Source organism: Kogia breviceps, chromosome 3 (genome assembly GCF_026419965.1).
Source record: "Kogia breviceps isolate mKogBre1 chromosome 3, mKogBre1 haplotype 1, whole genome shotgun sequence".
Classification (NCBI taxonomy): domain Eukaryota; kingdom Metazoa; phylum Chordata; class Mammalia; order Artiodactyla; family Physeteridae; genus Kogia; species Kogia breviceps.
The window spans coordinates 152571443-152593924 of record NC_081312.1 but is presented as its reverse complement, the minus strand read 5'-3'; the positions used below and the strand labels follow the sequence as shown (position 1 = coordinate 152593924).

General features: G+C 41.5%; 1 protein-coding gene across 2 annotated transcripts in view; it reads left to right on the top strand.

Moving 5' to 3' along the window:
- Positions 1–1391: 1391 nt before the first annotated feature.
- BTBD1 (BTB domain containing 1) overlaps positions 1392–22482 on the top strand; it is a 45035-nt gene continuing 23944 nt past the window's right edge. Inside the window, exons 1-3 of one of the 2 annotated variants that reach the window (XM_059057314.2) lie at positions 1392–2128; positions 13159–13315; positions 17249–17354. In XM_059057314.2, coding sequence (XP_058913297.1) covers positions 1722–2128; positions 13159–13315; positions 17249–17354 — 670 coding nt within the window. In that variant the 5' untranslated portion in view covers positions 1392–1721. The remainder of the gene's footprint in view (positions 2129–13158; positions 13316–17248; positions 17355–22482) is intronic. The other variant, XM_067030011.1, reaches the window with a different exon arrangement.

Genomic DNA, 22482 nt, shown 5'->3' with positions numbered 1-22482 from the left:
GAGGATAGGTGCCTTTTTGCCCTCCCTGGCTCCTACAAGCTGTTGACTGAAAAAAAAATGCACAACGTGAGAGCTGTGAGTTAAGTTTTATTTGGGGCAAAATGAGGACTATAGCCTGGGAGACAGCATTTCAGATAGCTCTGAGAAACTGCTCCAAAGAGTGGGGAGGTCAGTATATATGTGATTTTGGTGAAGGGGGACATGCAATCAAGCACATATTTTTTGCAGTTTTCTGCTAGTCCTGTGAAGGTTACTGCTAGTCACAAGGAGCAGACATCACCGTAAAGGATTTTAGTGCTTTTCTAGATATGAGGAGATACAAGAATTGCAAGAATTGGACTCCTGAAAATATCTAACTATCCAAAGACCTGTTCTGCCAGTTTTTCCCAGAGCACAGACTGCCTCATTCCCGATCTCCACCCTGAACTCCTTTCAGGGGTTGTTGAAGGTCAGCAGCTGCAGTGGCTCATAATTTGATCCTTATAGAGGTAGATGGCAAGTGCCAATTTGTAGGTGACAAAGCTGTGTGCAAGCTGTTCCAGGAACACGTGTACTGCCATGCAGCCGGTGGTGACGGATGGGTAACTGCTACTGTGCAAAGAGCTGAAGTTGACCAAAATTAACAACGATTTACTGTCCAAGTCTTCCCCTAGAAGTTACCAGCCTTCAACAGAGTCCACAGTTCCAAACTAAGTGCATCAGACAGATTCAGCTAGTGGAATTGTTATTTAGGTGGGGAGTCAGATTCCTGGTGCTTCCCTACTCTGCCATCTTCCCAGATCCTGTTTCACTTATTTTCATTGTTTTCATTTTGGTAAACAACTGCTTTTGGCTATGCTCTAGCCTTGAGCTCAACTTTTGTGTTCCACAAGTTTTGATAACGCAGTGTCTTCATTTTTTTTGCTGTTAAATTATGACTTTATTGTCCCGTACCAGATAATGCATCCTATACTACTTGCGTTATTTTTGCTTTGGTGCCTTTGAGGGTTTTTTTGAGATTTAAAATACGGTTAATTTTTGGTAATGGGTTAAAATACATTTTTTAAAATGCCTGAGTCCACACAGATACCAAAATTAGAGACAGAACAGGAAGAAGGAGAAAAGGGAAGGCTGTTAGATGCAGAGGGTCTCCAAGCTGTGCTCCAGGGATTACCACAGGAGCAGCGGCCGTCTGGAGCGGTGACTTGGAGGACACTGGGGGAGGGGGCTACGTGGAATCAGGTCGTCCCCTCCCACAGGCTTTGCCGGCCAAGCCCTCGGGCCCCCTACACTTCCAGGCGTGCGACTCCCAGAAGGAGAGCCTAGGGACCTGTCCTAGATACACGTGGGAGGCGCTGCAGCTGGTGACGGGGGGCCTGAGAGTAGGGAGGGGCGAGAGCTTCGGGGCCCGCAGGTCTGAGGAGGCGCCCGCGCCGGGCCGCATGCAGCCCACCGAAGTCCCACCACCCGGAGCGCGGGGCTCAGGTGAGCTCGTTGCGCCCAGGGCGGCCGAGACGCCGCAGGGGGCACCTTCCCCTCCAAGTCCGTTCTGGGCGGCCACGCGCGCCTCCGCCTCCCAGCCCAGCGGGGACGCGCGCAGGGCAGCTCAGGGCGGGGCCGGCGGAGACGCGCGGCCTCCGGAAGCGCCTTTCCCGGAAGGTAGGGAGGCGGTGCCGGCCTCGGGGATGGCGGCTGGGCGGCGGCAGTGCCGTCTCTAGCCCGCAGAGCCGCGCCGCTGGAGGATGGCCTCGCTCGGACCGGCAGCTACGGGCGAGCAGGTCCCAGGGGCTGAGGCGGAGCCGGGCGCCGCGGGGCCGCCGCCGCCACCGCCGCCGCCGTCGTCCTCTCTGGGGCCCCTGCTCCCCCTGCAGCGGGAGCCGCTGTACAACTGGCAGGCGACCAAGGCGTCGCTGAAGGAGCGCTTCGCGTTCCTCTTCAACTCGGAGCTGCTGAGCGATGTACGCTTCGTGCTGGGGAAGGGCCGCGGCGCCGCCGCCGCTGGGGGTCCGCAGCGCATCCCCGCCCACCGCTTCGTGCTGGCTGCCGGCAGCGCAGTCTTCGACGCCATGTTCAACGGCGGCATGGCCACCACGTCGGCCGAGATCGAGCTGCCCGACGTGGAGCCCGCCGCCTTCCTGGCGCTGCTGAGGTGAGCGGCGGGCGCCGAGCCGGCCTCCCCAACCCCGCGGTGTCCTTGGACAAGGCTTTCCTTACCCTCCCGGCCTCAGTTTCCTCCCGAGTCTGTGATGCTCGGGAAGGGCGAAACCGAAATCTGTCGGCCGGGACGGCTGCCTGCCGTTTGTGAGAGTAAATATTAGTGTCTAGGGCTAATTAGCGTGCGTTTTCACATTCCAGTAGCGGGTTGTTGCCCACGCTTGGGAATTAGAGAAGTGGTGAGGACAGAGTATGGGTCAGGTTGTCTGATGGCCCATTTGCGACGTTTTAGGTTTTTGTTGGGGGAGAGGGATACTTGGGAAGTCTTGTAGACGACATGACCTTTTGAATTTTTTAAAATTTATTTTACTTTATTTTTATCCTCTTACTCCTTTTTCATTCGTGTTAGTTGTCATGATCCAGGACAGTTAATATCAAAACAAGTAAGTTTGGCTTTAGCTACCTTTTGTTCCTGCAGATAAGGTTATGTTTGCTTAAAAACGAATCTCCCTTTCGATATTGAGTTTGCTTTTTGATTACTTGAGGATAGAAGATTGACTTCTGATTAATTTTATTTAATGGAAGGGAGCTAATAGTTTGGCATTATTAGCTGTTACTCACGAAGGGCCATTTAGGAACGTATAGGTATTGTTTTCTACAATTTTACAAATGGGACTACGGCCCAGAGAAGTCAAGAAACTTGAAGGGGTAACAGAGCCAAGTCATACCAGAGGCCATGTGTGTTTCATTATACCAAGATGGTTTTAGCTGCCTGAGTAGAATGTATCATTAAAATAGCAGTCTTGGGTGGTACTGAGACAAAAACAGGTAGGTCAGTGGAAGAGATAAATACTCCACAAAGGCTCACAGCTCTCAGGAAGATCAAGGAAATTACAAAGTTAACACAACACAGGTAGAAAAGAAATATTAAAATCCCATTACTAAGTGGATAAAGACAGGATAGATAACTTAGGGAAAGAAAAAATAATAATTAACAATGAATGTTTAACTTCGATAGTAATTAAAGAAGTGCAAATTTAAAAATATAGTACTTTTCCTCTTCCATTAAACCCTCCAGTGTTTTTTTAAGATAACATCTGGGGGGAGCCCTCTCTGACAGAGGTGGTGGTAAAACAGTCTGGCACTGTAGATTGTTTTCCCCACAGGTAGGAAGTATTCAAGTACTGAAAATGTTCCCCACAAAAATATTTAAGGCAGGATTATTTATAGTAGTGAGGAAGTAGTCAAGCAGAGAGAATGGTTAGATAAAACAGTGATAGGTGCATTTTATGGAATGTAGTGCAGCAACTAAGTATGATATTCATTAAGACTAGGTAATAACATTAATGTGGAAAATGTATATAATTAGCATTTGAAACTGCTCACTATGATTAAAAACTGGGTAAAGAAACAGCAAATGTATACTTAGAGAAAAGGAGAGAAGGAAATATACCAAAATGCTAACCAAAGTTGTGTGGGAATGGTAAGATGATGTTGACTTTTTTTTTCTCTTTGTTTCTCATATTTTTTGTAATTTAGTTCAATTACATTTATAAAGGGGGGGAAAAACAACTCAAAAGCTAGGATCTAGATCATTTTGGTTTTTGGTTTGAAGTCAACCAGGAGGATTGGTTATAGCTCATTTAGTTATTCTAAACTAGAAGTATTCTTTAATGAGCTGTTGATCCACCTGCATTGTAATCACCTGGAGTACTTGTTAAATTTGTAGGTCTCTTCCTCCTTCCTTACAATATTGTAATGTTTGGAGGTGGGACCTTGAGAGCATATTTAATACTCTCCCTAAATGCTGATACGTGAGAGCCACTGATCTTAAAATATTGTTGGGTAGCTTTTTCCTTTAAAAAATATTGAGATTGCTAGGATAAGAATGTAGAGGGAAAATGTTGATTTCATATTTTCACTGAAGCTGTTGATCAGTCAATCCTTTCCCATCAATAGAAAATAAGTGAATTAATCTGAGTCCTTGAAATTTTCCTATTTTCAGCGTAGTCATGGTATTTGTCCTTCAGGTTCTAGTCATTCTATTCTGAAAGTGATTTTTAAACTTAGGTTATTGGCTGGTTGTGAAGCATAGGTGCTGTACTTACCTATTATTGTGTGACAAAAAGATGTCTCAGTACTTGCTGAGGTGGAAAAGCAGGTTCGCTTGCGCATACTTTTATGTTTACAACTTGAATTAGTTAATATTACTTAAAGGCTTTTGAATTTGAGTTTGAAGCACCTTTAAGAAACTGCTCACTTTGATCTGCCAGACCTTTAAGTGATGTTCTTTAGTTGCTCATTTGAGAAATACTGCCCCCCTTGTTATGGACTTCGTCTTCTTCCTCTCTTATATCCACATATCCAGTCCTGTTCATTCCATCTATTTAGCAATCTCTTGAATCTTCTCTTTAGCCCAAGCACCTGTACCTTAGCTGAGCCACCTGCTGTAAAAATCTCCTCTTTTATTTCCCCACATGTACCCCTAATCCCTTCCGATCATTCTTTATACAATAGCCGAGGTAACTTTGTAATAATACAGACCTTATTATATTCTTTTCCTAGTTTAAACCCTCCCAATGACTCCTGATTGTTCTTAAAATAAACCCGAATCCTTAATGCGTCTCTAAGGCCCTATCCGGTCTGAGACCTGTGTCTAAAAAAAAGAAAAAAATACTGCCTCCCTGTGCCAGTCACTGTTTTAGATATTGGATCAGTGAACAAGAGAAAGCCCCTGCCCTCGTGGAGCTTATAATCCAGTACGGAGAAACAAAGATATAACATCAAGTACTGGTAAGTATATTAAGGAAAAATGATCAAGTCACGAGGGAAGGAGCATTCTAAGCAAGGAAAACCGTGTTTAAGGCCCCAGATTTCTCCTGTTAGAGGAATTGCAAGAGTAAACCAGTGTGATTTGAGCAGATAGAATACAGGGGAAAGTGCTAGAAGATGAAGTCAAAAAGATAGGCTGGCCAAGATCATGCAGGGCTGTGGAACCTGTGGAAGGACTTGGATTCCCTCTGGTGTATGGTGGGAAGCATTTGAACAGGGAGCGATATGATCTGGTTAACATTTAAAAAAAACTCATTCTGGCAGTTGTTTGGAGATTAGACTGTGGAAGGAGTAAAATGAGTAGCAGGGAATTGAATAAAAGAGGCTTTTGCAGTAGTTCAGGCAAGAGCTGATGGTGGGTTATATATACCGGGGTGGTAGTGATGGACATGATGAGAAGTAGTCAAAATCTGGATATATTTTGAAAGGTAGAACCAGGAAGATTTACCAGACATCAAAGGAGGGATATAAGAGCAGACAGAAATACGAACCTGGAGTTTAGGGAAGAGCTTCTTGCTGAATATAAATTTGAAAGTTAAGAGTAAATGGTATTTAAACCATGAGGCCAGGGGCTTCCCTGGTGGCGCAGTGGTTGAGAGTCCGCCTGCTGATGCGGGGGACGCGGGTTCGTGCCCCGGTCCGGGAAGATCCCACATGCCGCGGAGCGGCTGGGCCCGTGAGCTATGGCCGCTGAGCCTGCGCATCGGGAGCCTGTGCTTTGCAATGGGAGAGGCCACGACAGTGGAAGGCCCCACGTACCGGGGAAAAAAAAATAAATAAATAAAACCATGAGGCCAGATGAGATTACCTAGGGAAGGAATGTGTAATAGACTGTGAAGAGAAGGAGGTACAGGGATGAGCTCTGGGACCCTCCAGCATGTAGAGATGTAGCAGAGGAGGAGGAGCGTAGGATGAGACTGAGATACAGCTGTTAGCGGAATTAGAAGGGAAAGCAAGGAGCCCGCGTGGTGTCCTGAAAGTCATGTTGAAGAAAGTGCTCCAATAAAGAGAGAGTTGTTGACTATGTTAAATGCTGCTGAGATTTGGGTAAAATGAGAACATTGAATTGATTATTGGTTTTGATAAAATGGAGGCTATTGATAGCCCTAGCAAGAGTGATTTCAACAAAAGGATTAGAGTAGATTGGGGAGAAAATATGAAGTGAGGAGCTGGAGGCCACTAGTATAAATAATCCTCTCAGGGAGTTTTGTTGCAAAGAGACACAGAGAAATGGAGCGGTGGCTGGAAGGAGACATGGGTTCCTCAGGTGACAACTATTCCTCAGGTTCTGTCTTCAGCTGTCTTCTTCTTTTCTCCCATTAACCTGTGGCATTACATACTCCCCCAGCTATATTGCCAAACTTGTACTCAGCCCGAACCCAGTTTCCAACTGGACAATCACAAACGAATGTCTAGTACCCATACAGATGGACATGTCAACAGTAAAAATATCTAACACTTAATGAGTGCTTGCCACGTTCCACTTACGGTTTGTTCCTAAGCACCTTGTGGGAACTCAAATTTCAGAACAGTCTTTGAGGCAGACACGCTTATTAGGCCCTGTCTCAGTCAGCTTTTGCCACAATAATGCTATAAAGCACCCCAAAACTCAGGGGCTTAAAAAAAACAATCATTTATTCTTCCTTTGAATATTCTTGTTCTGTGGGTCAGTTGGGGATTGACTCAGGTGGGCTTGGCTCCAAGCTGTAGTTTGGTTCCAGTCTGTTCCATGTGTTTCTTATCCTGTTTGGACCAGTCATGAAGGTTCAGCCCCCTTCTCTTAATTTTTTCCAGCATTGCTTCAGACAGACCACTGCCTTTAGACTTAGCTCTCTCCACTCTTCACACTGTTAACAAAGTTATTTCTCTCACATCCAGACTTTATCAGGATTCCTCTGAATCTCTTAATGTCTTCTTTTTGCATACAGGATGCAGTTTAAACATTTCAGCAGGTATACAAGACCTTTATGATTTGATATCTATTCCCCTTCCTCTCCATCTGCTCAGTGCCCCGCCTCTACTGATGGCCTTTCCCTTATTTTAATACTTGCCTTCTAAAGCCTCCTTGCCTTTGTACTTAGTCTTTCTGCCTAGATTTCCACACTTAATTACCACCCTTCAGATATACTTCAGTCTTTATCTCCTCTATAAAACATCATTAATTTTGCACTCTGCCTCATCTAATCTCTTGTAGCAAGTTTTGTATCTATTGCTGTACAACAAACTGCTCCAACACTTAGCGGCTTAAACATGGTTTTATCTTTCAGGGTTGTGTGGGAGGTTCTTATAGCATATTCTTCAGGTCTCCAATGCAGTCATAGTCTGATAGCAGTTGGGGCTGTTGTCATCTGGAGGTTTGATTCAGACTGAGTTGGCTGAACCTTTTTCTCTTTTTCCATGTCTTCTCCAGCTGATCTTTCCCACAGGGTAGCTTGACTTATTGGATAACAGCAGCCCATGGCTCCAGAAAGCACAAAAGTAGGAGCTGCCAGTCATCCTCAAAGTTTAGGTCCCAGACTGGCATAGTGTTAACTTCTGCCACATTCTGTTAGTTAACGAGAGGCAAACAGGATTAGCCCAGATTCCTTATGGGACAGATCTGTATAAGGGTATGGATAGTAGGAGGCATGATTTATTGGTGCCATCTTTAGAGATTAGTTATCAAACCATGCCTAATGCATAATTCTGTTATAATTATGACATTACTTTTTAATCATTTTATTACCATACCATAAGCTTTTTATGGGCAGAGCTATCTCTCCCGTATTTGTATTTCTAGGACCTGTCTCAGTGTCTTGTTATTATACAGTCCCTCAATAAATGTTTTTGAGTAAAATGAAAGAATCAGTAGTGATACACAGTTTCTTGTACATGATCTTGTGATTTTTCTAATGTAAAATGAAGTTTTTACCTTAGTCTTTTAATTTTTAAATTAGATTAAATGTGACCTAAGTTTTATCTTTTGGAAAGCCATTCATCTTCGGGGAGAAATGAGAAATAGTTTGTTGACCTGTAATTATTTCTCTGTGCTCTTGTCCTTAGAGGTAGTGTATCAGAGCTGAAATGTTCACTTTAAAATACAAAGTATTGTGCTAATATTATGTTTCATTTTTAATTATATTTTGTAAACACTGGCTTACATAGTTTTTTTATTATAGCAGTTTTAGTTATTAAACAGAATGTAGAGAAAACATGTATGTATTGATAAAATATGAATCAAGATGATTCTTGGATTTTCAAGTAGCCTTTTTTCTTATTAGAAATGAAAATGGTTTCCCTATCAATGATAGCTAGAAACCTGTACTGAATTGTCTAGTCAGCTAACATGTATTCATTAAAGCTTAGCCAGGTGCTCACACTGTGTCTGGTGCTGTAGGAAAGATATAGGGAAAAAATATAAGAAACACAGAGTTCCCTTTCTTATTGTTTATAGTCTGGTATTTATTTATAACTTGCATTGCTCCAAAAAGAATTTTAAATGTCTTACAAGAAACACAAGGATAAGAAATAAAACAGAGCGAAGATGAAGCCAATACAAAAATGCATGCTATAGGTACTCTACAAACTTAATTTTGATAATTTTAGCAACTATTACAAAAAGAGAAACCTGTCTAGTCAGTTACAATTCATAGTGTTTGTAGATTAAAAACAAACCATCTGCTTAGGAGATGCACAACTGTGTCTGACAATAAGATCAGTTAAAAAAAAATTCCTGATGCAGTCCCCCCATAAAGAAGGCATTACTGGGACTTCCCTGGTGGTGCAGTGGTTAAGAATCCGCCTGCCAATGCAGGGGACACGGGTTCGAGCCCTGGTACAGGAAGATCCCACATGCCATGGAGCAACTAAGCCCGTGTGCCACAACTACTGAGCCTGTGCGCCGTAGAGCCCATGCTCTGCAATGAGAAGCCCACGCACCACAACGAAGAGTAGCCCCCGCTCGATGCAACTAGAGAAAAGCCTGCACACAGCAACGAAGACCCAACATAGCCCCCAAAAATAAATAATTGAAGACATTACTGACATGAGTAGTATCCTCAATCTGTGTCTTTAGATACAAATGTCGATGTTTCTTAAATATATTCAAGCCAAAGGTATATTACTGAGGTATAATTTCATAAAAGCAATTTGAATGGGGTTTTGGACCATATAGAATAGTCTAAAAACACAATTCTTTGGTTCCTGGAATGTTTCCTACCCTCTTTTCATCTTTTAGCTCTCAGGTAGAAATTCTTGTAGGAAGCGTTTCCGGATCTCCCTGTCAGGGGACCCACTTATAGATTCTTAAAGAACCATGTACTTCAACTTTGTGGAGCTGGTTTCCTTAAGTTTGAATCTACTCAAACAAATGGTAATAAAGGCCCCACATTTCAGCTCTATATTTTATAACTCTAGTAATTTTTGCTTGAAAAAAAATTAAGACAGATGTAAAGACTTCTTCCTATCTTGCCCTTAAAACAAAAACTTCCTAGGTTTCTCGTTTAGGAAGGGAACTGAGCATGATGTTAGCCTTCTCTCTGCCCCAGTTAAACTGACTGAAAAGAAAATAAATACAGTGAAGACAAAAAAAAAAAAAGGAGAGAGATTGGAAGCCAATGCAGAAAAGGAACAAAGCAGTTGGAAGTGTGTTGATGATGAAATGGAGTGGCCAAGTCTGGAGCCCAGAATCCAGAGCATGAGGAACTACAGTGGTGGTAGGAGCTGCCGTTCCTGGCTGAGCCCCCGCACGGCTCTAGGTGGAGAGTAAGTGAAGAGGGTAAAAATGAGAAGGTAGGGTTAAAACATGGGCATTAATTTAAAGCCTGTTTATAGGCCATCCCCTCAAACCCCCTCTTGTATGCTAACTCCTGGTGACATCTGACAGGCTCCTCTTTAAATAAACTAGACAAACCACCTGGGGAGAACTAGGGTGCTGATTTGGTTTAGGGACTCCAGGGTAATGGCGGGGGGGGGCGGGGGGTTGGTCTCTCTAACCTAAAGGCTGCTTTCCCACTCTAATGCGAGGTGCCAATCAGCAAGCCTCCCACATGCACAGCTCCCAGCCACACTTAACATTTTGGAGAAGGTTTTAGTTGGAAAGCACTCCTATACTTACACAGAAGCAAAGAAAACTTACCAGCTACCAGGATATTCAACTGGAGATAATCATGACTCTTTTGACATATAAGGAAAATCAGAATATGATAAAGACCAAGAACAGCTGATCCTCAATAACAGCTGATCCTCAAGGAAATAGGTAATTCAGGGAACGGAAAGGAACTTTTAAAACTTGGAGACTTGAGAACATTTTTGTATCCATAAAAAGGAGACATAGTGCTGTGGAGTAAAAAAAGAACACTCAAGAAAGAAGCAAGAATTCTTAGAAATTTAAACATGTGATTGCTGGGGAGAAAAAATAGAAGGGCTAGAAGACTTGCAAGGAAACCTTCTGAAATGCAGAGGAAAATAGAGAGAAACGAAACAATATAAAAATAAACAGCTAACATTTACTGAGGCTAAGTATTTGTCAGGCATTATTCAAAACACTTTGTGGGGGGTTTTTTGGGGGGTTTTTTTGTGGTTTTTTTTGTGGTACGCAGGCCTCTCACTGTTGTGGCCTCTCCCGTTGCGGAGCGCAGGCTCCGGACGCGCAGGCTCAGCGGCCATGGCTCACGGGCCCAGCCGCTCCGCGGCACGTGGGATCCTCCCGGACTGGGGCACGAACCCTTGTCCCCTGCATCGGCAGGCGGACTGTGAACCACTGCACCACCAGGGAAGCCCTACACTTTGTGTATTTTAACTGATATTAATCCTCACCAGAGCATTATGAAGTAGATACTGTTATCCACATCTCTTTTCAGAGAGGAACACATTGATGACTTGTTTAAAGTCACATAGCTGTCAGGTGATGGAATAGGCTTAAACCCAAGCCATCTCTCCCTGAGTCCAGGCAAATTAAAACAGCCCTCACCTGACGGGCCTGATAGTCTAGCACTGAGAGCAGCCAGAAGCCCAGAAATGGCGTGTTATGGTAGACAGCTCTTGCATTTCCTCAGCCTCTGTTTCCCCATCTTTATTTATTTATTTATTTTGTTGTATGCGGGCCTCTCACTGTTGTGGCCTCTCCCATTGCGGAGCACAGGCTCCGGATGCACAGGCTCAGCGGCCATGGCTCACGAGCCCAGCTGCTCCGCGGCATGTGGGATCTTCCTGGACCGGGGCACGAACCCGTGTCCCCTGCATTGGCAGGCGGACTCTCAACCACTGCGCCACCAGGGAAGCCCTCCCCATCTTTAAAATACAGGTAGCAGCACCTGCCTTCCTTGTGGGAGGATTAAATGAATTGGCATCTGTCAGTTGGTAGCGACGCAACAAATGTTCATTTTCTCTCCTTTTTATTCATTCCCTACCCCTGACTGTAAGGGACTAAGTGGTTTTTTCATTCCCTGTACTTATCACCAAGTGGCACGTGACATTAAATGAGTATTATGAAGGTGATACAGATGGCTGACTTGAAAGGTTTTTGCAAAAGTATTTGAAAACAGTGTAATCTTGAAAACCAGCAACCTTCACTTTTGAACCTGAGACATAGGGAAGTATGAGAATGCACAGCCTCCACTGGAGGTAGTTGTAAGGATAATATTATTAGTGGAATGCCAGCATTTGGTTAGGGTGGGATGTTACGGGGCTGTAACAGGCTAGAATTTCATCTTGGGCGGTGAGTCTGTCCACCAGAATAAAAGAAGAAATTGAAAAGCAGTGGATAGGAATATGAAACAGAACTTCCTTTCCTCACTTTACTGTATAGAGTGTTGTGAAAGATGTTAATGGGTTTTTTTTTCCAATAAATTTATTTATTTATTTTTGGCTGTGTTGGGTCTTCATTGCTGCATTTGGGCTTTTTCTAGTTGTGGCGAGCAGGGGCTACTCTTCGTTGCGACGTACAGGCTTCTCATTGCAGTGGCTTCTTTTGTTGCAGAGCACAGGCTCTAGGCTCCAGTAGTTGTGGCACGCAGGCTCAGTAGTTGTGGCTCGTGGGCTCTAGACCACAGGCTCAGTAGTTGTGCTCGGGCTTAGTTGCTACGTGGCATGTAGGAATCTTCTGGACCAGGGCTCGAACCTGTGTCGCCTGCATTGGCAGGTGGATTCTTAACCACTGCGCCACCAGGGAAGCCCCCTAATGAGTTTTCTTAAATTCTTATTTTACGACTTGGGTCCTAGGAATATAAGTGTAATAAGTGTTCTTTCTAAGTCTTTAGTATTGCTAAAAATGAAATACTTGTTCTTAATGCCTTATTTCTCCAGCACCCTCAGCTACTTGTTCTTAATGCCTTATTTCTCCAGCACCCTCAGCTACTTGTTCTTAATGCCTTATTTCTCCAGCACCCTCAGCTATCCTGAGTGTGGCTGAGAACTGGAGAGTAAGCACAAAGGTCTCTGAGGAACCACAGAGGAGCCCTGAAGTGGATATGCAGAAGCTTCAGTATAGTTCAGCAAGAACTGCCCAGGCCTTCTCTGAGAATCTTATGCTTTTTATCTGCACTTCTAAGAATCTGATTTATCTAGTGACCTAGCAGTTAGAAGCAGCCAACCGGTGTGGGGGGAGGAGGTATTGGTTTGATAGTATTTTGAAACAAAGTTAGATCTAAATACTCAAAAGCACATAGCAATATGGGGTCATTTAATATACTATTAAACTGTTTTATTCCTCCAAAGCCCCAGTACTCTAGTCTTTGGTCATAATGCTAATTCTGGAATAACAAAGAATGGTTAAAAGATGCTCAGAATAAGAAGACACCATTATCAGGAAGTAAATGGATGTTTGACATTTAGAGATATGAACTTAAGCCATCTGTAGATTTGCTTACATGAACATCCTTTGATGAAGGAGAGATAAATGAACCACTCATCCTAAGCTGCTATAGGTGCTAAAAGACCTCTAAAAATTTGACTTGGAGACATGAAGATCCCATGATCTTTATTTAAATTTAGTCTCCTCTATAAATGACACTGCCTACCTCTCAGGATTGAGTCAGAATAAAATGAGGTGATGTGTGTGCACATGCCCTGTAGCCCTGGAAAGTTTGATGTACTTTTCAAGTTATTTTTCACTTTGCTCATTATCTTTTAAAATATTCCTCAGAGGTTTAACTCTGATGGATTGCTTATCTAAAACCCTACTGACCATCTCTGCAATTTCCACCTGTTTCCCAGATTTCTATATTCAGATGAAGTTCAAATTGGCCCAGAAACAGTTATGACCACTCTTTATACTGCTAAGAAATATGCAGTCCCAGCCTTGGAAGCACATTGTGTGGAATTTCTCACCAAACATCTGAGGGCAGATAATGCCTTTATGTTACTTACTCAGGTAAGTAAATGTAGCTAAGGTATGTATCATTTAGCTTTAAAAATTAGGTACAACTATATATGAATATTTACTGTTTCCTGGAGAATTAGTCTTAGATTATTATTTTAAAGCATATGAAATCTTGTATCATTCAGGGAAATAAATCAGAGTCATATAATTTTAGAATAGAAAACCAAATTAGAGTTAATATATCATATAATAGGTAAAGAAACTGAAGCCTTATATAAATAGGGCATTATGACTCAAAGTTATGTAACTGTTTAGGATTGGAGTTGAGGGTTAGTATCCAGCATTGTTCCTGCTATGATTGAGAGTATGATAGCATGAAGCTTTCTGGACATCTTTGTTCTTGATTTGCATTGGGTCTGAAATTAAGATTGAATATTTCAAGTCCAGAAAAGTTGTAAGATTTACTGTCTTCCATCTTTAAGCTTGCTGACCCACTTCTGGAGGAGTTAGAATTTAAGACTCTCCATACATTGACATTTTAAAAAGTTTTCACTGAGTATACTATACATGCAGAAAAGTACACATATCATAAGTGTACAGTCTGATGAATGTTTACAAACTGAACACATCTATGGAATCATTAACCAGTCTTTAATTTATACTATTTGGCATCTGTTAAATGCCTGTAATCTGAGCTCCATACTTGAGATATAAATAAATTGTTGTTCTTTTTAGACAATGTTATGATACCCTTTTATAAATTTGTTTTCAAAATCCTAAACTAGTCTATATAAGCCTGTGCTAGGGGTTGAATTGTGTCCCCCAGAATTCATGTGTTGAAATTTTAATCCCCAGTACCTCAGGATAAGACCTTTTGGGGAGACAGGGTCTTCACAGAGTTAAGCAAGTTAAAATGAAGGGGGGGAAAGTCTAAGCTGATAATATATAATCCTACTGAATATTAGTAATGGAAATAATCATGGCTGTTCCTTAGCTTAACAGTCTCATTTTCCAAATGAAAAATCTAAAACCTGGCTAGTTAACTACCTGCCCAAAGTCTCACAACAGGCTAAGTGGGTCCAGAGCCCAGAGCTCAAGTTTCCCAGTTCTACATCCATTTTGTCATACCAAAAATGACTGATGGCATTTAAAAAAAAATCTTTGGCCATTAAGTATTTATAGTTATAGAAGAAAGAACATGCTGATGTCACCTCTTCTTAGACATAATCACAGAACTCCATGTCTGTATATATTGTATGCCAGACAGTAAGCTAGTCTCTTTGTATATATTATCACATTTACTCCTCATTACAGCTGTGCTGTTGTCTATTATTATTATCCCCATTTCAAAGATGAAATGGAAGCATAAAGAGGTAAATATCTTATATAACATGAGACAGCAAGTGGTAAAAGTGAGGTCTCAACCTTAAACCAGTAAGGTACGGTGATATCGATGATAATAATAGCAAAATGTATTGAGTGAGTATTGTGTGCCAGGTACCATTCTGAATACTTCGTATGCATTAATTCATTTAATCTTCACAATAACTGTAGGAGATGTAGCTATTCTGGGTGAAGATTTTCTTATCCCCATTTTATAGACAAGGAAATTGAAGCACAGGGTGGTGAAATAACTTGACCAAGATTATATAACTAATAAGTGATGTCTCCCTGCATTTTTTTTCCTCTTTTGAATTAGTGACGAAAATCCAATAAAGAAGTTGATAGTCATAAGATTCTTTACTGTCTAAAGAGTTTTGTTGTGTGTAGAGAGGGTCACTTAACTACTCTTCTTTTTTTTTTTTTTTTTTTTTTACTACTCTTCTTTTTTAAATTCAGTCATAAAATTTAGAAACCAATAGGACTTCGCTGGTGGTCCAATGGTTAAGACTCTGCGCTTCCACTCCAGGGGGCACGGTTTCATACCTAGTCGGGGAACTAAGATCCCGTATGCTGCGCAGTATGGCCAAAAGAAAAAAAAAAATTAGAAACCAGTAAATTAAACTTTGACAATTAAAGTACGCTTTCTAGTTCAGGAGGCCAAGGTGGGGCCTGAGAGTCTGCATTTCTAACAGACTTTCAGATGATGCTGGTGCTTCTGGACTACACTTTGAGTAGCAAGGGTTAACAGATGTCACTGAGAAAAAGAAACTTTTCAGTGTCTTATTGGTCTTAGAACTCAACATTACTTCCAAAGTTTTCATGGTGGGGTCATGTGAATTAGCCCACAAATTGTCATGTGAACGTCTTGTTCCTGCCAAGTGAGTCATTTGAACTGAGCATGTTCATTTACTTGAGAGGACCTATGCTAGCTTCCCTCTAAAACAAAGAGCCAGTATACTGTACCAGCATAGATTACAGAGGGAAAAACACTCTCTGTGAAGTGATACAATCATTAAAAATAGTGCTATTTTATCAGGTAATGCCAGACTCAAACTAAATTTAGAGAAAATTTATTTTACTCTGAAGTAGCAGCAGTAGATTCTAAAGGAAACTTGATACTGTATCTCAGTGACTGAAATATTGCTACTCTGAATTAAATAATTTTTACCAAAAATTGTTTTTCCTAGAGTAAAATATCAATTTTTGCGTGAACACTAACTCACCTATAAAAACTGAGTTGGCTAGTTAAAATATCTGCTGACATTAGAATTTTTTAAATGTACTATTTTTTGTATTTTAAAAATACAAAAACTATGATCCTAGACTGGATCCCATGCTAGAAGGAACAGTGTGTTATAAATTGAAAAAACTGAAGTACAGACAGTAGACTTCTGTTTTGTCCATGCTATTAAATATAAACAGAGCTGACCCTAGGCCAGAAGGAAGATTGGTCATTGGCACACCTATCATCATATCTCCTTTTTTTAAAAAATTTCAATTGAGTTTGAATGCACCCATTTTTAAACTTGTTTTTTGAATTATAATATGCATCCTGATAAAGCACATATTGTAAGTTTGACTTCTGACTTCTTAAAGCCTAGATTAGCTTTGCTAAAATCATACAGTATACAGTTGATCCTTGAACAACGTGGGTTTGAACTTCGTGCGTCCACTTATATGTATAATTTTTTCAATAGTAAATACTATAGCACTACATGATTAGTGGTTGGTTGAATCCAAGGATACAGAGGAACCTCAGATACAAAGGGCCAACTATAAGTTACATGTGGATTTTGACTGCATAGAGGGTCAGTGCGCCTAACCCCCAAGTTGTTCAAGTGTCAGCTGTATACTCTTTTGCTCAATATATACTGTACCTTCTTTTGCTTACCATTACGTTTGTGGGATTCCTTCATATTGTTGTGTGTAGTTGTAGATCGTTCATTCTCATTGTGTGATATTCCATCACGTGAATTTACTTATTTGCTCCTCTGTTGTCAGGCCTAGTTTTTGCTTAGGTTCCCAGAACTTTCATGCTCTACAATTCTTGTACCTTATTCTCTTCCCCCAATCAAAATAGGAAATGGAAAAAAAAATCTGATCTGTTGGTACTGGTATGCTTGACAATTGATATTACCGTTTAGTGAAAAGATCTTAAGACTTCGACTTAAGTACTGGCTTTGGAACATAACTAGCTAGATGTTACTAGGCAAGTCAGTATACCTCTCTGAGCCTCTGTTTCCTCATCTGGATAATGGGATAATGTCTGCCTTATCTAACCTAGAGTGTTTCATTAAGGATAAAATAAATGATGTATAAGAAACAAGGCAATGCATATATAGGCATATGAAAATAAAAATAACAGGGCTGTTAGTGGTGATATGAATTAATTGTTATCTCAGCAGGCATTTGTGCTTTTAACTTTTATTTCTGATTGTGGAATGAAAAGTTTTAAGCACATATAGACATTATAATTGTATTTTAAGTATGTGTTTTTATATAATTAGCAATTATAATTGTTTACAGTATTAACTTTGAATATGTACAGCCTGAAGGTAAAATAACTATGAAAATAAAATAACTAGCTTTTTATATGTTTAGGCTCGATTATTTGATGAACCTCAGCTTGCTAGTCTTTGTCTAGACACAATAGACAAAAGCACAATGGATGCAATAAGTGCAGAAGGGTTTACTGATATTGATATAGGTAAGTTCACTGTGAATTAAAATGTTACCTTTTAAGTACAGTAATACCTTACTAGTCAGCCTTGTTGTCAGACAAGCTGTTTTTAAATTTGTGGGTTTTCCAAGTGATTTAAGTCTACCTCTTTAAGCGTTTTGCTTTCTTTATTTTGCTGAAGTATTCCTAAAAGTCTTTTTATTTTGCTGAAGTATTCCTAAAAGTCTTAACTACCTCATTGCCTTTTAAAAGATGTCAAATAGGGGCTTCCCTGGTGGTGCAGTGGTTGGGAGTCCGCCTGCCGATGCAGGGGACACAGGTTCGTGCCCCGGTCCGGGAAGATCCCGCATGCCACAGAGCAGCCAGGCCCGTGAGCCATGGCTGCTGAGCCTGCGTGTCCGGAGCCTGTGCTCCGCAACGGGAGAGGCCACAACGGTGAGAGGCCCGTGTACCGAAAAAAATAAAAAAGATGTCAAATCAAACAAATATTCATTGAATGCTCACCATATGCACAGCATTATACTAGGGTCCTATAAGAAATACAAAGAAGGGTAAGGTGTGCGTTTTCTTAAGGAAACTATCATCTAATTGGAGAATCAGGGGACAAATATGTGAAAATTAAGATTTAAGACATTATATAGAAGAGATGACATACGGCAAAATGTGACTTTTGCCTTTTCTGAACTAGATACATAGAAAATAATTACTATGCAAATCCAGAACGTGAAGAGAGCACCTCACATTGGAGTGTTAGGAAAATCTTGACCCAGAAGGTTCTGACATGGGCCTTAGAGAATGGATATCATTTGGTTAATGAAGAGGGGAGGGCATTAGAGGCAAGTGGAACTGCACGAAGAAGTGTGTGTAGAGGAAGGGCAGTGCAAGGCAGGTGAAAGCCAGCTTCTGGAGGACAGTGCAGTGACAGGCTGAGGAGTTTGAATTTTGTCATGTAGGAGAGCAGAGAGAGCTGATCCAGGCTTATGACTTAAAATAAATATTATCATCATCATGAACCCATAATATCTATCTTATCTGTCTTATCTTCTTCTGGGCTCCAAATTTATATACCCAACTATTTACTTGACATCTTCATTTGGAGATTTTTTTTTTTTTTTTTGCGGTACACGGGCCTCTCACTGTTGTGGCCTCTCCCGTTGCGGAGCACAGGCTCCGGACACGCAGGCTCAGTGGCCATGGCTCGCGGGCCTAGCTGCCCCACGGCATGTGGGATCTTCCTGGACCGGGGCACGAACCCGTGTCCCTTGCATCAGCAGGCGGACTCTCAACCACTGCGCCACCAGGGAAGCCCTCATTTGGAGATTTTATAGCCATTTCCAACAACACAGCTAAAAGAGAGCCATTGATTTCCCCCAACTCCCTGTTAAATCTTTTCTGTTCCTTTCCAATTTTTTCCTCATTCTTCCCTAATGGCACCACCGTGCACAACTAAAAACCAAGTTATTCTTGATTACTCTCTTTCTTTCATACCCTACATGCAGTTTATCAGCACATGCTCTCTGCTCTCCACTCAAAATGTATCGTGGGGGATTTCCCTGGCAGTCCAGTTAGGACTCGGTGCTGTCACTGCTGGGGCCCAGGATCAATCCCTGGTCAGGGAACTAAGATCCTACAAGCAGCGCAGCACAGCCAAAAAAACAAAAAAAAAACAAAAAAAAACAAAGGTATCCTGAATCTGACCATTTCTTACCATATTCATTGCTCCCACCTAGTCGGAGCCACTGTTCTCTCACCTGGATAACCTCTGTGGTCTCCTGTTGTCTCCCTGCTTCCTCTCTCCCTTGCTTTCATACTGTCCATTCTCTACACAGCAGCAGATTGCATCACATCCTTGCTTCCAGTGTCTTCCCACTGCAGTTAGAATAAAATTCTAACTCCTTACAAAACTTATAAGGTCCTATGTGATCAAGCCTTGTATTAGGGTAGGCTAGGCTTGGCTGTGGTAACAAATAGACCCCAAAATGCAAGTTCAACACATTTGCACAAATAAACCCCCAAAATGCACACTGCTCCAACACAATAGAAATTTTTTTCACACTCAACACAGCAGTCCAAGGCAGTGTTCCCGGCCAGTGAGTGGCTCTCTTCCATCTTGTGGCTCTGCTATTTCCTACAGCCTGCTTATTATCTGTATCTTGCTAGCAGATGGGAAAAGGCCTGGGCAAGGAAAATACCCACATCTTAAAAGCTTTGATCTTGAAATGGCACCCTCATTTTGCCTCTTATTTCATTGGACAGAATTCAGTCTCCAGATCCCACCTAACTTAAGGGGAGGCTAGGAGATGCAGACTACTCACATCCCAGGAAGAAGAGAAAACAATTTTTGTAAAGAGCTGGCAGTAACTACCTGCCTCCTTCTGTATCTGACCTTGTCCCCTACCATTCTGCTTCTCATTCACTCTGTTCCATATCCACCGGCCACAGTTATTTCAGTGTTTTTGAGCCTTTGTATTTTCTGTTCCTTCTGATTGGAATCCTTTTCCCCGTGAATCTTTGTATGGCTACCTCCTTTTAATCATTCAGATCTCAGGTTAAACAAGACCTGAGATGGGCCATCTCACACCTATGTAAAGTACCACATTCCCCTAAACAACCCCTGTTCTATTACTCTGATTTATTTTTCTCATAATATGTATCACTCTCTGAAAATCTTATCTTGGTCTTTGTCTGAATATGTATATATTGATTGTCTACCTCCTCCTCCTAGATTGTACACTCCTTAAAGGCAGAGACTTTGTCTTGTTTACCACTGTATCTCCAGCACTGAAAGTAGTAGAACGTAGTATGTGTTCGGTTAATATTTGTTGACCAACTGGGCTGACTGACTATGTCTAGAATGTTGCGTTTCCTTCGCACCTTGGCTAGTCCTCACTCAGTCTTAATTTCTCGGCTCAAATTATAACTCTTTCTTAAGAACTGCTACCCTCCCCTCTTGCATGAAATTTAATATATTCCTGTTTCGATAACATCCCTTTCTTAGTTTGCCTGTCTACTGCACATTTCCTTGGGAAGGATTTGTGCTCTTCTTGCATAATCCTGGAGGGCAGATTTGGTTCCCCCCCTGCACCTGCACGTTGTGTGCTATTGAATTTTTGTTGAGTTACTGGATGTTTGAGAGCCCTAAGCACTGCCCACGTTGGTAATGAAACATTGCTTAATCCTAGTTTCCTTCCCTTTAAGGAGCTATCAAGTGCTCCACTTCAGTCTACTGTCATTTGAAATAATACTGCCTGCATCTGGGTGACTCACTCCGAGAAGTTGTTTTGTAAATAGCTCCTCCATTAGGCATGCCATTGGATCCTGGGAATCTTGAAGTAGGTACCTTGCACAGGATGAAAACCCTATAAATATTTGTTGATTTGATTTGATTTGATTTGCAGTGGTTTGTATTAAAACCCAGTATTGTATGATGTTTATAAATATAATCCTGTGTGTTTTTATGATCTTTATTAGGCTTTCGGCTGTCATTTCTTATTATAACACATCTATCAATAGAGGACCTATGTGTTTTCACCTCATAGTCTAGTTTGTCACAAATGTGCTTATTAAAAATTGGGAATGAAAGAGAATTCTAGGATCTGAAAGAAAGACCTGGCTTCAGGAGCTTTTTTTTAATAGCTATTTTAGATTCTGGCGATGCTTTTTCTCCTCTGGCATTTGAATATGTGCTCCAGAGGGATATGCTTACCTTTTTCCAAGTAGAGAGATAGTTTCTCTTTTGTAGGTTTTTGCCAAAGGAAAAAGATAATATGTCACATTGATAGAACAGAATTAATTTACATTATGCCAGGGACAGTATAATGTGCTTGTTTTTTAGCCTTTAAGTTTCTATGTTTACCTTTACTGAAGTTTTTAGCATACAGGGTAGAGAAATGTAGGTTCAAAGTTGTCTGTTTTTCTGCTGAATGATTAAATATTATGGTCGTGATATATTCCTAATCCTACAAGTATAGAGGTATGTTGACTTACATTCATTTATCTTTGAAAAGGTTTCTTGGGACCTTAGTTTATACTCATCTGCTCAGCTACAAGAGAAGGAAAAAGCATGATTTTAAAAAAAATTATGTTTAACCTCTTCATTTTTAACATATTGTTGGACCCCTTCTATGTTCCGTGGACTGTGATATCTTTGCTGTAATGATACCTATGTTTGTTATTAAACAAATATTTGGTTCTGGTATGAATGTGTAGACCATTGCATAGTAGAATTTTGTTTTTAATAAATTTTTCTTAGGTGTGTGTTTCTGGGCAATTTAGTTATATTTTAATGTTTTCATTGATTTCTGGTCTACTGTAGTTTAAAAATAACTCAGCCTATTTAAATTTTGCCTATGATAAGAGGGAAAAGGATTCTGAGCGAGGGCCTGAGTTACGGTCATGACATTTATACTTGGATGTCAGATAGCACTTTCAAACTTAATATGTCCAAAATTAAGCTTCAGATCTCCCCTCTCACCACCCCCGCACCCAGCTTCCATGTAGTAAGTAGTCTTTCTCATCTCAGTTGATGCCACTGTCATCCCTCCATTGCTTTGCCTATACACCTGGGAATTATCCTTTACTCAAGCTCTCTATCACCCCCTATATCCAATCTGTTAGGAAATCTCCAGTCTCCTTTCAGAGTATACCCTGAATCTGATCATTTTTCACCACTTCCGCCTGGTCCAGGCCACCATCACCTCTGACCTGGATCAGCGCAAGAGCCTCCTAATTGATCTTGTTTCCATTCTTGCCTCCGTTACTGTCACTTCTCTTCACGGCTGCCAGGGTGGTCGTTTTAGAACATAAAATGTCACAGCTCAAAACCCTCCAGGGGTTCCCTTTTTCACTCAAAGTAAAAGCCAAATGATCTACAGGGTGCTGCATGATAGCACCCCGCTTCCCACCATGTTTCTGGCCTCGTCACCTACTACTTTTCCCTCTTGCTCACTCTCCTCCAGCCACACTGACCTCCTGGCTGTTGCTCAGATACGGCAGGCACACTCATAAGAGAGCCTTCACACTGGCCAGTCCTGGAGTGCTCTTTCTCTCGAGGTGTGTTTGGCCTACTGACCCCACCCCCCTCAACCTCCTTCAGGTCTTAACTCAAGTGAGGCATATCCAAACTATCCTATTTTAAGCTGCATTTCTGATTCCC